The sequence below is a fragment of the Phocoena sinus genome, chromosome 1 (assembly GCF_008692025.1).
Source record: "Phocoena sinus isolate mPhoSin1 chromosome 1, mPhoSin1.pri, whole genome shotgun sequence".
Lineage (NCBI taxonomy): Eukaryota > Metazoa > Chordata > Mammalia > Artiodactyla > Phocoenidae > Phocoena > Phocoena sinus.
The window spans coordinates 115,535,315-115,550,606 of record NC_045763.1 but is presented as its reverse complement, the minus strand read 5'-3'; the positions used below and the strand labels follow the sequence as shown (position 1 = coordinate 115,550,606).

The 15,292-nt window shown below is 43.2% G+C and overlaps 1 protein-coding gene across 3 annotated transcripts in view; it reads left to right on the top strand.

Annotated features, from left to right (window-relative positions):
* Nucleotides 1–12,128, top strand: part of FCRL5 (Fc receptor like 5) — a 53,964-nt gene extending 41,836 nt beyond the window's left edge. For 2 of the 3 annotated variants that reach the window (XM_032609557.1, XM_032609540.1), the window contains 7 exons: nt 5,384–5,662; nt 6,102–6,218; nt 7,122–7,149; nt 8,273–8,355; nt 8,558–8,626; nt 10,980–11,011; nt 11,090–12,128. In XM_032609557.1, the coding sequence (XP_032465448.1) occupies nt 5,384–5,662; nt 6,102–6,218; nt 7,122–7,149; nt 8,273–8,355; nt 8,558–8,626; nt 10,980–11,011; nt 11,090–11,179 (698 nt within the window). In that variant the 3' untranslated portion in view covers nt 11,180–12,128. The remainder of the gene's footprint in view (nt 1–5,383; nt 5,663–6,101; nt 6,219–7,121; nt 7,150–8,272; nt 8,356–8,557; nt 8,627–10,979; nt 11,012–11,089) is intronic. The other variant, XM_032609551.1, reaches the window with a different exon arrangement.
* Nucleotides 12,129–15,292: the final 3,164 nt, after the last annotated feature.

Below are 15,292 nucleotides of genomic sequence, written 5' to 3'. Positions count from 1 at the left end.
GTACATCATGCCACTCCCTTCTGGCTTGTAGAGTTTCTGCTGAGAAATCAGCTGTTAACCTTTTGGGAGTTCCCTTGTATGTTATTTGTCATTTTTCCCTTGCTGCTTTCAATAATTTTTCTTTGTCTTTAATTTTTGCCAATTTGATTACTGTGTGTCTTGGCGTGTTTCTCCTTGGGTTTATCCTGTATGGACTCGCCACGCTTCCTGGACTTGGGTGGCTATTTCCTTTCCCATGTTAGGGAAGTCTTCGAGTATAATCTCCTCAAATATTTTCTCTGGTCCTTCCTCTCTCTCTTCTCCTTCTGGGACTGCTATAATGCAAATGTTGTTACATTTAATCTTGTCCCAGAGGTCTCGTAGGCTGTCTTCATTTCTTTTCATTCTTTTTTCTTTATTCTGTTCCGCAGCAGTGAATTCCTCCATTGTGTCTTTCAGGTCACTTATCCGTTTTTCTGCCTCAGTTATCCTGCTCTTGATTCCTTCTAGTGTAGTTTTCATTTCAATTATTGTACTGTTCATCTCTGTTTGTTTGTTCTTTAATTCTTCTAGGTCTTTTTAAAACATGTCTTGCATCTTCTCCGTCTTTGCCTCCATTGTTTTTCCGAGGCCCTGAATCATCTTCACTATCATAATTCTGAATTCTTTTTCTGGAAGGTTGCCTATCTCCACTTCATTTAGTTGTTTTTCTGGGGCTTTAGCTTGTTCCTTCATCTGGTACATAGCCCTCTGCTTTTTCATCTTGTCTATCTTTCTGTGAATGTGGTTTCTGTTCCACAGGCTGCAGGATTGTAGTTCTTCTTGCTTCTGCTGTCTGCCCTCTCAAGAATGCAAGAGTTTTCTGTGCATTAATTTTGTATCCTGCTACTTTACCAAATTCATTGATTAGCTCTAGTAGTTTTTGGGTAGCATCTTTAGGATTCTCTGTGTGTAGTATCATGTCATCTGCAAACAGTGACAGCTTTACTTCTTCTTTTCTGGTATGGATTCCTTTTATTTCTTTTTCTTCTCTGATTGCTGTGGCTAAAACTTCCAAAACTATGTTGAAAAAAATGGTGAGAGAGGACCACCTTCTCTTATTCCTGATCTTAGTGGAAATGGTTTCAGTTTTTCACCATTGAGAATGAGGTTGGCTGTGGGTTTGTCATATATGGCCTTTATTATGTTGAGGTAAGTTCCCTCTATGCCTACTTTCTGGAGGGTTTTATCATAAATAGGTGTTGAGTTTGTCAAAAGCTCTTTCTGCATCTATTGAGACGATCATATGGTTTTTCTCTTTCACTTTGTTAATATGGTGTATCACATTGATTGATTTGTATATACTGAGGAATCCTTGCATTCCTGGGATAAAACCCACGTGAGCATATTGTATGATTCTTTTAATGTGCAGTTGGATTCTGTTTGCTAGTATTTTGTTGAGGATTTTTGCATCTATGTTCATCAGTGATATTGGCCTGTACTTTTCTTTCTTTGTGACATCTTTGTCTGGTTTTGGTATCAGGGTGATGGTGGCCTCGTAGAATGAGTTTGGGAGTGTTCCTCCCTCTGCTATATTGTGGAAGAGTTTGAGAAGGATAGGTATTAGCTCTTCTCTAAGTATTTGATAGAATTTGCCTGTGAAACCATCTGACCCTGGGCTTTTGTTTTTAGGAAGATTTTTAATCACAGTCTCAATTTCAGTTCTCATGATTGGTCTGTTTATATTTTCTATTTCTTCCTGGTTCAGCCTTGGAAGGTTGTGCTTCTCTAAGAATTTGTTCATTTCTTTCAGGTTGTCCATTTTTTTGGCATATAGTTGCTTGTAGTAATCTCTCATGATCCTTTGTATTCCTGAAGTGTCAGTTGTTACTTTTCCTTTTTCATTTCTAATTCTATTGATTTGAGTCTTCTCCTTTTTTTTCTTGATGAGTCTGGCTAATGGTTTATCAATTTTGTTTATCTTCTCAAAGAACCAACTTTAAGATTTATTGATCTTTGCTATTGTTTCCTTCATTTCTTTTTCATTTATTTCTGATCTGATATTTATGATTTCTCTCTCTCTGCTAACTTTGTGAGGGGTTTTTGTTGTTGTTCTTCTGCTATCTCTAATTGCTTTAGGTGTAAGGTTAGGTTGTTTATTTGAGATGTTTCTTGTTTCTTGAGGTAGGATTGTACTGCTGTAAACTTACATCTTAGAACTGCTTTTGCTGCATCCCATAGATTTTGGGTCGTCATGTTTTCATTGTCATTTGTTTCTAGGTATTTTTTCATTTCCTCTTGGATTTCTTCAGTGATCTCTTGGTTATTTAGTAGTGTATTGTTTATCCTCCATGTGTTTGTGTTTTTTTACAGATTTTTACCTGTAATTAATATCTAGACTCAGCGTTGTGGTCGGAAAAGTTAGTTGATGCAATTTCAATTACCTTAAATTTACCAAAGCTTGATTTGTGACCCAGGATATGCTCTATCATGGAGAGTGTTCCATGAGCACTTGAGAAGAAAGGGTATTCTGTTGTTTTTGGGTGGAATGTCCTATAAATATTAATTAAGTCCATCTTGTTTAATGTATCATTTAAAGCTTGTGTTTCATTATTTATTTTCATTTTGGATGATCTGTCCATTGGTGAAAGTGGGGTGTTAAAGTCCCCTACTACGATTGTGTTACTGTCATTTTCTCCTTTTATGGCTGTTAGCATTTGCCTAATGTATTGAGGTGCTCCTCTGTTGATTGAGTGCATAAATATTTACAATTGTTATATCTTCTTCTTGGATTGATCCATTGATCATTATGAGTGTCCTTCTTTGTCTCTTGTAATAGTCCTTATTTGAAAGTCTATTTTGTCTGATATGAGAATTGCTAACCAGCTTTCTTTTGACTTCCATTTGCATAGAATATCTTTTTCCATCTCCTCACTTTCGGTCTGTATGTGTCCCTAGGTCTAAAGTGGGTCTCTTGTAGACAGCATATATGTGGGTCTTGTTTTTGTATCCATTCAGCCAGTCTATGTATTTTGGTGGGAGTATTTAATCCATTTACATTTAAGGTAGTTATCAATATGTATGTTCCTATTACCATTTTCTTAATTATTTTGGGTTTGTTTTGTAGGTCTTTTCCTTGTCTTCTGTTTCCTGTCTAGAGAAGTTCCTTTAGCATTTGTTGTAAATCTGGTTTCATAATGCTGAATTCTCTTAGCTTTTGCTTGTCTGTAAAGGTTTTAATTTCTCTGTCGAATCTGAATAAGATCCTTGCTGGGTAGAGTAATCTTGGTTGTAGGTTTTTCTCTTTCAACACTTTAAATATGTCCTGCCCCTCCCTTCTGGCTTGCAGAGTTTCTGCTGAAAGATCAGCTGGTAACCTTATGGGGATGCCCTTGTATGTTATTTGTTGCTTTTCCCTTGCTGCCTTTAATATTTTTTCTCTGTATTTAATTTTTGATAGTTTGATTAATATGTGTCTTGGCCTGTTTCTCCTTGGGTTTATCCTGTATGGGACTCTCTGCCCTTCCTGGATTTGATTGACTATTTCCTTTCCCATATTAGGGAAGTTTTCAACTATAATCTCTTCAAATATTTTCTCAGTTCCTTTTTTTTTTCTCTTCTTCTCTGGGACCCCTATAATTTGAATGTTGGTGTGTTTAATGTTTGCCCAGTGGTCTCTGAGACTGTCCTCAATTCTTTTCTTTCTTTTTTCTTTATTCTGCTCTGTGGTAGTTATTTCTACCCTTTTATCTTCCAGGTTACCTATCTGTTCTTCTGCCTCAGTTATTCTGCTATTGATTCCTTCAAGAGAATTTTTAATTTCATTTATTTTGTTGGTCATCATGTTTGTTTGCTCTTTAGTTCTTCTAGATCCTTCTTAAATGTTTCTTCTATTTTCTCCATTCTATTTCCAAGATTTTGGATCATCTTTACACTCATTACTCTGAATTCTTTTTCAGGTAGACTGCCTATTTCTTCTTCATTTGTTTGGTCTGGTCATTTTTACCTTGCTCCTTCATCTGATTTTTGTTTCTCTGTCATCTCATTTTGCTTCACTTACTGTGTTTGGGGTCTCCTTTTCACAGGCTGCAGGTTCGTATTTCCCGTTGTTTTTGGTGTCTGCCCCCAGTGGCTAAGGTTGGTTCAGTGGGTTGTGTAGGTTTCCTGGTGGAGGGGACTGGTGCCTGTGTTTTCATCAGAGAGGCTGAATCTTGTCTTTCTGGTGGGTAAGACCGTGTCTGGTGGTTTTTTTCGGGTGTCTGTGACCTTATTTTGATTTTAGGCAGCCTCTCTGCTAATGGGTGGGGTTGTGTTCCTGTCTTGCGAGTTGTTTGGCATAGGGTGTCCAGCACTGTAGCTTGCTGGTCATTGAGTGGAGCTGGGTCTTAACATTGAGATGGTGTTCTCTGGGAGAACATTTGCCATTTGTTATTACGTGGAGCTGGGAAGTCTCTGGTGGACCAATGTTGTGAACTCCGTTCTCCCACCTCAGAGCATAGGACCTGACACCTGGATGGAGCACCAAAACCCTGTGAGCCACAATTTTGGGAAGTCTGAGGTCTTCTGCCAGCTTTCAGTAGGTGTTCTCTAGCAGTTGTTCCACATGTAGTTGTTTTTCTGATGTATTTGTGGGGAAGAAAGTGATCTCCATGTCTTACTCCTCTGCCATCTTGAAGGTCTCAGTCCTGTTGACTTTTTTTTTATTCAAAATATAAAATTTATTCAAAAGCAATAAAATAACAGTTTCTATGAAGTGTGAACTGTATATAATAAGTAAACACATCACAGTACCAAACCTGTTGACTTTTTAATGATGGCCATTCTGACTGGTGTGAGGTGATACCTCACCGTAGTTTTGATTTGCATTTCTCTAATAATTAGCCATATTGAGCATCTTTTCACATGTCTGTTGGCCATTTTTTACATAACTTATGTTAGCAGCCCTAAAGAAAATAGTCTTAGAAGTAGATTTGCTGGGTCAAAGTTTATGTGCATTTTAAATTAGATATATTTTTCCAAATCACCATTCAAGGAAGTGTCTCAAATTTGCATTCCCACTGAAAGAATATCAGGGTGCCTCTTAATCCACAACCCCATCAGTATTATCTGCCTTTTTAAGCTTTGCCAGTCTGATGGGTGTTTTTATTTGTATATACTTAATTAGTAACAAAGATAATATCTTTATATATTTTTTGGCTATTTGAAGTTTTTAGTGATCCATACCTTTTTCACACTATTCTGTTGGATATTTTTGTGCATTGAAAGTTATTTGTGGATTCAGGTCACTAACTTTGCCTGTCATATGTGTTTCAATATATTTTCCTTGATTGAGATATGACTTTTATTATTTGTTTATATTATTTTTTGTTCCTTTCTGAATATGTTAGAAGTAGGAACTTCTATTGACTTTTTATTTTTTCCTCAGTTCCAGTGTCTCGCCCTATCCTCACCCTCAGGGCCCCCAGGGCCCAGGCTGTGGTGGGGGATGTGGTGGAGCTTCACTGTGAGGCCCAGAGAGGCTCTCCCCCGATCCTGTACCAGTTTTATCACAAGAATGTCACCCTAGAGAGCAGCATGTCCCACTCTGGACAAGGAGTGTCCCTCAACCTCTCACTGACTGCAAATCATTCTGGAACCTACTCCTGTGAGGCCGACAATGGCCTGGGTCCCCAGTGTAGTGAGGCAGTGACACTTTCCATCACAGGTAAGTTTCCTATTCTCAGGCCACAGATGTGGCCAAAAGATTTCCTCCTAGGATACTCTGATAATCCTTGTAATGCCTGACCAGGACAGTGTTTCTCAGGGACAGGTACACAAAACTAGGTGTTCTCCAAACTGTTATTTTCATTAAGTGTTTCTGAAGGCTTGTCATTTGGGTGGGAAAGGAGGCTAAAGAAGACCACCGAATTTAATACTCTTCAGCTAGCATCATCCATCCTGACCCTCAACCCTTGCATCAGCCACAGACATGAGCTTCCCCACCAAGAGAAGTTCCATCTCCTGTGCCACACTTGCACCTCATTAGCCTCAGGAGTCCTGGTCCCCTCAGTTCATCCTCTCTCCCAGGCATCAGCTTCAGGGATCAGGGCAGTTCAAGACCACAAGCCTCTCCATCTGGCTCATGCCTGGGGTCTCCCCCTCAGGGCTGACAGGGAGCAGAAGTGGCCCTGTTGCCACCAGTGTCACCGGGGGGCTGCTCAGCATGATGGGTCTCGCTGCCATAGCACTGTTGTTCTACTGCTGGCTCCCGAGAAAAGCAGGTGAGTAACTCTCTGGTTAACCTTTGCTTGAGTCCCTGTCCTTCCCACCTCCATTCCCTCGGGCCCATGTTGCCTTTGGAACCAACCCCAAGCTCTCAAAACCTCCTTTCTGCACAATTCCACAGCTCCTACCTTCCTCTCTAGATCCTCCAGATTTGTCTTCATCAAATGCAAAGTTTCCAGAACAGCCCTATTGGGTGTAAGATGTCTTCACAAGATGTAGTTTATCTGACATGAAAAATTACAGTGTCTTTCCCTCTCTACCTTTACAAGACCCCCAAGGAACGGAAGAGGAGAAGAAAAACTCTGAGAAATAGGAGTGAGAACAGAAACCAAATGTAATTTGATAACGTACTGATTTTGTAAATGTATCGTACTTTCGTAGCCGATCAAGTCTATTTTCCCACATTCAGCTATTGACCATTGTTCTTTACAAACTCGAAGTTAAAAGATTATGGATTGGGGCTTCCCTGGTGGCGCAGTGGTTGAGAGTCCGCCTGCCGATGCAGGGGACACGGGTTCGTGCCCCGGTCCGGGAGGATCCCACATGCCGCGGAGCGGCTGGGCCCGTGAGCCACGACCGCTGGGCCTGCGCGTCTGGAGCCTGTGCTCCGCAATGGGAGAGGCCACAGCAGTGAGAGGCTCACGTACCACAAAAAAAAAAAAAAAAAAAAAAAAAGATTATGGATTGTGAGCTACCCTTTTGTATTATAACTATACCCCTCTGGAATCCAGGATCAGTAGTTTTTGCCCAATCTGCCACCTCCCTTGGACATAGCAAAGGAGGGTTCACATCTTAGAGACAGTGACTCCTGGAAGGTTCTAGGTGAGCCTCCTATGAGCTGTGCTCCTTGTGAAGTCTTCCTTCTCCTGGACTCAATGTCTCTCTGCTTTCCTTTGCAGGAAGAAAACCTACATTTGATTCCTCCAGGTAAGACCTGCCTATATTGCTGTATGGTTAATGAAATACCCACCAAGTATGAAAATGGAATTAAATCTGGTTACTGCTGAGAGCACGGTCACTGCTTCATGTCACTGAGATGGGTTGTGCCAATTTCATGTTGCCACCTCCCTTGGGATATCTCAATTCCCAGGACCTTCTTACCCATCAGCTTAGCTAAATAGGCCTTTTTCTTGCAGCAAGTGTTAATTGCTTTTTATTTATTAACTTACATCCTTGGTCCAATGTTGCCTTGGTTGTTTGAGTGTTTGAGTGACACTATGACCACTGAATCCATCCGTTTCCTAAGATGGTCTTAGCTTAATCAGCCTGGTAAGCTCTGCTCATGGCCAACCCAACCTAACCAACATCGTTGTGATGACAGCCAAGAAGATGGAGTCATGCAACTTGGCCACCCCGAGAGACCTCTCTGCTAACAGGAGGTGGTGCCTGTGAAGAAAGGGCTGCCATCTTGGATTCCAAAGGCTGACTTTAGGAGTCACACCACAGCTCACAAACTATCCCTGGGCAAGCTTATGGTAGCAGCATCCAAACCATCCTGAGTTCCTCTGAGCCTTTTTGTTTGTTTGTTTTTTTGGCCATGCTGCACAGTTGCAGGATCTTAGTTCCCCCACCAGGGATTGAACCCGAGCCCTTCTTAGTGAAAGCACCAAGTCCTAACCTCTGAACCACCAGGGAATTCCCACTTGAGCCTTTCTAATTATGGATTTCACTCAGATACTGATCTCCCTGGGAGTGTAGACCTTGGAGCCAGGTTTGAATCTTGGCTCTTTCCCTTTCTAGTTACATAGTCTTGAACAAGTCATTTTACTTCTCAGAACCTCCATTTTTTCCATCTAAAAAATAGAGATAATAATAGAATCAACTTAATATTGTTATAGGCACTAGCACAGTGACATACAGGTGATCATAAAGTCTGGATTAATATTATGATTTATAATATAATAGTCCATAACAATAGACCATTTTTTATATGCTCATCTATGTTTCCAGGTTTGGCAACTATCCTGTGGTAAAGACTCACTAACAGGGAATGATCCTTATAGCTACTTCGTCAGGATTTCTGGGAAACAACAATGCTTCTATTTTACAGGAACCCGTCAGCTTCAGACCCGCAAGAGCCCACCTACCACAATGTACCAAGCTGGATAGAACTGCAACCAGTGTACAGCAATGGTGAGGACAGAGGACCCTCCATTTGGGCAGGGACCCCAGGGTTGGTCCAGGAAGTGGTGGGACAAGAAATGAGGAAGGGACAGTACAGAGGCCTGGAGGGCTCTGCCACCTCCAGAGAACAAACTCTATCTGGGGGAGGAGGAAGTAGCAAGACAAGGGGCAAGAACCTTAGAGTCCTCTCAAACTTCAACTTCTCTCCAAGTAAATCCTAACAGAGGAGACGTGGTGTACTCGGACGTCCGGACCGTGAAGGTGGAGAACAAACAGGCAGGTAAGACCCAAGGACCCTTGATTTTGGTGGTCTATTGCTATGTGTGGCTCAGTCTCCACCCCTTCAGTGGGTCTGGGCCAACCAGACACAGAACTGCCCCTCAGGCTGGGTCACTGGGCTTCTTACTTTGTGCTCACCTACTCTGCTGCGATTAACCCAAGCTCACTGTGCAGAGCTGCTTTCTCCATTCTCCATGGATGGCCTCAGCATCACTTGAGTAACAAAGTCATCACCCTGGGCAGTCAGCCCCTCAGAGCTTCAGTGTCCCATCTGTGGAATGAGACAGGACTGTCTATCATTCCCTACCTACCTGTACCTGTTTTCTACTGCTGCTGTGGCAAATGACATGAGGGCTTAAACAACACGTTTATTATCTTACTGTGCTGTAGGTCAGAAATCTAACACAGGTCGCGCTGGGCTAAAATCAGTGTCTGCAGAGGTCCTTTCTGGAAGCTCCAGGGGAGAATGCATTCCCTTGCCTTTTCCAGCTTCTAAAGGACACTCTTTTCCTTTCTGGGGCTCATGGTCCCATCCCTCCATCTTCAAAACCAGCAAGTGGCACCTCTCTAACCATTTCTTCCATAGTCAGTGCTCCCTTTGACCACAACTAGAAAAAGTTCTCAGATTTTAAAGTTCTCCTTAAAATTCCACCTGGATAGGGCTTCCCTGGTGGCGCAGTGGTTGGGGGTCCGCCTGCCGATGCGGGGGACACGGGTTCGTGCCCCGGTCTGGGAGGATCCCACGTGCCGCGGAGCGGCTGGGCCCGTGAGCCATGGCCGCTGAGCCTGCGCGTCCGGAGCCTGTCCTCCGCAACGGGAGAGGCCACAGCAGTGAGAGGCCCGCGTAACGCATAAAAAAAAAAAAAAAAAAAAAAAAAAAAAAAAAAAAAAAAAAAAATTCCACCTGGATAATCTAAAATAATCTCACCATTTGAAGGTCCTTAATCTTAATCACATCTGCAAAATCCCTTTCTCCATCTTAGGTCACATATTCACAGGTTCCAGGTATCAGGACATAGACATTTTTGTGGGAGACATTATTCTGCTTATCACACTCTCTCATAGGGTTATTGTGAGGATCAAACGAGGAAGTAGATGTGGAGATGCTATTACAGCAGCAGAGTTTAAGCAGCTTTTATAATGAGTATATGCAGGTTGTCTGTCTGTGTCAGTAGTCCTCACTCATGGTAGATGGTCAGCCATGAAGAATCCCAGCCTGGTTTTGTCCTGCTCAGAGCAGGAAAGGGAAAGTCTTTGGGGCTATTCTAACTTTGTTCTGTAAAAAGTGCGATGTGATTTTTAGCCATTCTTCTTCCTTCTCTGGTTTTTTGATTCTTCTTGTATAAAATTTAAAGAACTCTATTTTGTTCCATTCTTGGTTCAGTGGCCCACCTCTAAAACATATGAACTCATTCACACTTACAATCTCCTTTGATGTGTATTGTTGTTACCCCATTTCACAGATGAGAAAACAGAGGCAGAGAGACCTTAAATGACCAGCCTGAAGTCACAGAGCTAACCAATGACAGAAGAGTCTGTCTCTAGAGTCCAAGCCTTAGGCCAAGCTCTGCTTCTCAGGGCAGTTCCAGGGAGCCTTGAGGCTCATTCCAAGCCAAAAAGAGAAAGCCTTGCTTGATGAATGCCATATTTCATTACAGCTTTAAGACAATATAATAATAATAACAAATTCTATTATCATTTCAACATGTATTGAGCAGTTCCTATGTGACTGGTACAGTTCTGAGTACTGTAAATAAATACATTAAAAATATATATATATATATATGCCATAAATATGTACACACATATATTTAAAGTTTGTTTGTTTATAGCCCTCAGAAGTGTACCTGCACATTGGAACTGCTCAGCACATAACAGATGTTAGAAATCAAACACACACCCACACATAACCCTATAGGTAGGTATTATTATTCCCAACATACAGATGAGACACCTGAGGCAGGAGATACTGAGTGACTTGCCCAAGGCCACAGAGGTGGCACGGCTGACCTGGGGCTCAGTCTGGGGTGGTCTGGATCAGAAGTCTGCTCTGAACCACTGCACTGCCTCTGCTCCAGGCCAGGCTGCTTCTCCATAATATACACTATGAATCTATGATCAAAGCATGAACAAGATAAAAAGTAGATTTCTTTCTTTTGAGAGTCCCTGGGGAGCTCAGCATGAGGAACAAAGAGTGGAGTGATGCTGAGGAGAGAGTTGGTCGAAGCTGTGAGGTTGAATTTCTTAGGAAAGGTTCAGTGCAGCCACATGGAGATGGCTGTGACTGGGCTGATGGCACAGATGCAAGGAGAGAGTTCTGAGTTCACAGATGAATGCTTCCTTTCTTTCCACAGCAGCCTCTGACCCAGAGCTTCTCAAGAACACGGTGAGTCCCGTGACCTGTGTACTCTCCCACCTAGGGCCTGCTGGCCTCTGGCTGTCACCTATGTGCTCCTTCCCCCAGGATTCCTGCGTCATCTACTCCCAGGTGAAGGGGGCTTACACCGCAGCCCCTAAGCCCCAGCTCTTGGCTGCATCCACTCCTCACAGATGAGTCCACGAAGCTCCCGACTGCTGTCTCAGCCTCTGCACCCAAAGCCACCCTTGGGGGAGAAGGGACATCAAAGTGGGAAGATTTAAACCTTGGGTCCTAGACCCAAGGCCACACCCAGCAACCTGTGCATCAAGTGCCCACACCCTAGTGTGAACAGAACACAGGGCCCCGCAGGATTCCCACCTATTTCCAAAGTGACAGCCTTGGCCCAGTGGTCTTTTTCTTAATGCCATGTGCTCCCAACCCAGGGCCCATGATGTTGCCTGGCTTCCTTCATGAACTTCAGCTTTGGTCACTATTCCAAGTCCTACTCCCATACACATCCCCACCATTCCTCCATGAGGACTGCCCCTAAAATCTGCCACGGATAACCTGCTTTCAGTGGTGCTTTTCTCAGTTGCAGTCAGTCTGGTAAGGCTACAGTGGGCTCTGCCAAATGGGACAGCACACACCCGTGGAGACATGGACACTGGGCTCGTCATGGACCTCCCCATGATGGGACTGCATTCCACACTCCCCCTGTCTGAAACTCTAAGCTCAGAATCTGACACCAGGATAACTCCTCTCCTGCCCATGTGCCAATATCTACCTGCCCAAGTAAGTGGATTTCACACCCTAGGTCCTAGATCCTTCCCACCCTGCCAGAAGTAACCCAGGACAGTCAAGGCCAGGAGGACCAGAGATGCAGATAGAATACATATTGAAATATAGGAGGTGCTCTATTACTATTTGATTGATTGAATGAATGAATAAATGAGGAAGATATTATGGGTCATTATGGTGTATTCCTACCCTCAAACTGGCATCTGATCCAGTGTGCTCCCTAGTAAATCCAAGAAGTACTCTTTTCTCTTCCCTGAGTAGGAAATAAACTAAGAGAAGGAGTTTGAGTGAGGAAAGCTATGTTCAGAAAGCAGGAAGCCTTCTCAAACTTTAAAGTGCTTATGTAAGGAGGGTGGGAGGGAGACACAAGAGGGAGGGGATATGAGGATATATGTATACATGTAGCTGATTCACTTTGTTATACGGCGGAAACGAACACAATATTGTAAAGCAATTATACTCCAATGAAGATGTTAAAAAAATAATAAAATAAAGTGCTTATGGGTCACCTGGAGATCTTGTTAAAAGGCAGACTCTTATTCATTGAGTCTGGGTGGAGGCTAAGATCCTGCATCTATAATAAGCTCCCACGTGATGCTGATGCTACTGATCCTAGGAGCATACTGAGTACCCAGGCCCATGAAGAAGTAGCGTGGGCTCTGGCTGCCCACTGCCCAACTCCATGGGGGCCACTCACGTAGATCACACACTCCCTGCACCATCCTTCCACTAGAACACCATCAGATCCTGCTGCTAAGAGAACTTCTCAGCAACATGCTGGGTTTCATCAGCCTCCCTAGGTCAGTAAAAAGCAGCTGCCATCATCTTCGTTTCCCCACCTCAGGCCTCGCACTTTCCCATAGAGGAAATGAATATACTGTGAATAAATATACCTCTTAGCCTTCTCCATTCAAAGTTGATCTATCTCGCCTCTGAGCCATGGGATGTTTTGATCCATTTTTATGATGTCCATCACACCTCATCTTGATCTCCACCCTCCGGTGGATTGTACAGGGGGAATCTTTTCCAAGCCACATTGCCTGGATTAATAAAATCCTTGACGGGGCATTCAGGGCCCTTCTCCACATAGTACCACCTACTTCCCTCTCCAGCTTTTTCCGTGGTCATTGTCCTCCACACCCTACACTCAATCACCAGGTGATCTTCCCCATTTTCTAACGTAGCCACTCTGCACTTCCTCCTCTTAGCCTTTTCCATCATTTGCATATGCTAGAATCCTGCTTATTCATTGAGCCCCAAGTCAAATGTCAGCCCCTACCGGAAATGATCTGTCTTTGGACTCCCATAGCACTTGTATACCGTGAGACATGGAATCACTAATGGCTGATGTTTGGAGGGAACTTAGAGTTTATCTAAGCCACTTCTTTAATTTTGTGGTTGTAAATTGAGAACGAAAGAGGAAGAGCAACTAGCTGAAAATTAAATAACGAGCTAGTGGCAAAGCACATACTAAATTAAACCCAGGACTCCTGGTACCCAGGACAGTGCTCTTTCCTTTACACGGCTCCTCTGCTACAGAGACGTGTGCATTTTTGTGTTTCTCCAACAAGACTGAGAGTTCCTTAAAAGCAAAGCCCAAGCAGCCAGCATGGTACCTGGCATTCAATTGGTGCTCAATGAACTGTTGTCGAATTGGATGTCCATTAAATCCCCCTGATGAATAAACATCACCTCTACAAATTTGTCTATATCATTACCTGCTCTCTCTTAACCCAAAGAAGTGCAACACATGTCCTTCAATCTTAGAGTTTTTAATAATCCCAATAAAATCATTGCTACAAGGTCCACCTGTCAGTTTGAGATGAATGCTGTGTATTGTTCAAAACAAGAACAAGATACTTGCATGAACTGCAGGTATCTAAAACACCACATAAAACCCAATCAGTTGTCCCCACAAAACTTGCTCTCCTTACTGTGTTCTCTTTCTTCCTTCCTTCCTTCTCTCCCCTCCCCCTTCTTCTCCTTCTTCCTCTTTTCTCTCTCTCTCTCTCCCTCCCTCCCTCTCTTTTCCTTCTTCTTCTTCTTTTTCTACTTGAAGATAGCACTCTACCCACTCACCCAAGACAGAAGATGCATAGCCGTCTGTGAGTCTCTACATTGAATTGGTCACCCAAGCCAATCCAGTCAACTTTCTTTTCTTTCTTTCTTTCTTTCTTTCTTTCTTTCTTTCTTTCTTTCTTTCAGCTGTACCACACAGCATGCGGGATCCTAGTTCCCCAACCACCAGGGATCAAACACGGGCCCCCTGCAGTGGAAGCTTGTAGTCCTAACCACTGGACCACCAGGGAATTCCCCGTCAGCTTTATTTTTGAGATATCTCTCAAATCACATCCTCCTTTTAGTTCCTACTGCCACTTCCTTAGTACAGGCCCTTATCACCTACCACCAGCACTACATAATAGCCTCGAAACTGGTTTCCCAACTTCTAGATTCTCTCTTTGCATAACCATCCCCAACAGATTTGCCAGTTAGACCTCCCAACAGAGTTGCTAATATGACCTTTCTAAAAACCAGCTCTATTTATTCCTCTGCTTGAAATCCTTCAATTATCCAGATTTCAGGCTCTATCAGTGGACACAAGGGTCTTCAGGATTTAGTTCCAACTTACATTTTCAGCTCCACCTCCCAATATCCCCTTTAACAGACAAGAACACACACCATGTGCTCCTGTCACACGAACTTCTTTTCATTTCCTATACACACCACCTTCTTTCAAGCAGCCATGGCTTTCTTCCTAGTAACTTTCCCCTTTTTGTTTGGTCAAACTCACTCATCCTGCAACACTTAGTTCAAATGTCAATACTCAGTGAGGCCTCATTTCTCTCTACAGGTTTCTATAACCTTTGGCATCTATGTTTCTTGTAGTCCTTACAAAAGTGTGTGTGTGTGTGTGTGTGCACGTGTGAGTGCATGCACCCACGTGCTTCTCTCCCTGGACTACTTAAAGCCTCTCTAGGGTTGAGTGTTATGGTTAGTTCTATTTTATAACCCTCCCCTCATCCTCGCATCATGCCCCACACACAACACAGGGCCTGGTGAATCACAGATGCTCAATTCATAGTGAATAAATGAATGTGCAACAGTGTTGAATGGACTTTTCCTGTTTCCCTCAGAAAAACGCTTAAGCCCCAAAGCTGAGCTCAACAGTCGATAGTAACTCACATGTTCTGAAGAGGAGCTTCTGGACACATCCCACAGGATTGACTCAGAAGTGGCCACATGACCCTTGGGTATTTCCCTGGTTCCTCACACCTCCTCTATCAGCTGAGATCAGAGTTCATTGAAAGGGGTGATGGAGGAGATCGGTGGTCTGGTGAGGGGCACTGGGTGTTTTACTTTCCCTCCCAACTCCAGCCAGGGGAAGGCAGGACTCCTAGATAATGGCTTAAAGAAGGGAAGACAGCCCCTCATCTCACCACTCAAGGGGAACTGTTGAGCCTCAGGTAGAGAGCAGAGCCCGGTGAGAGAGCTTTTAAGAAATCTTAACAC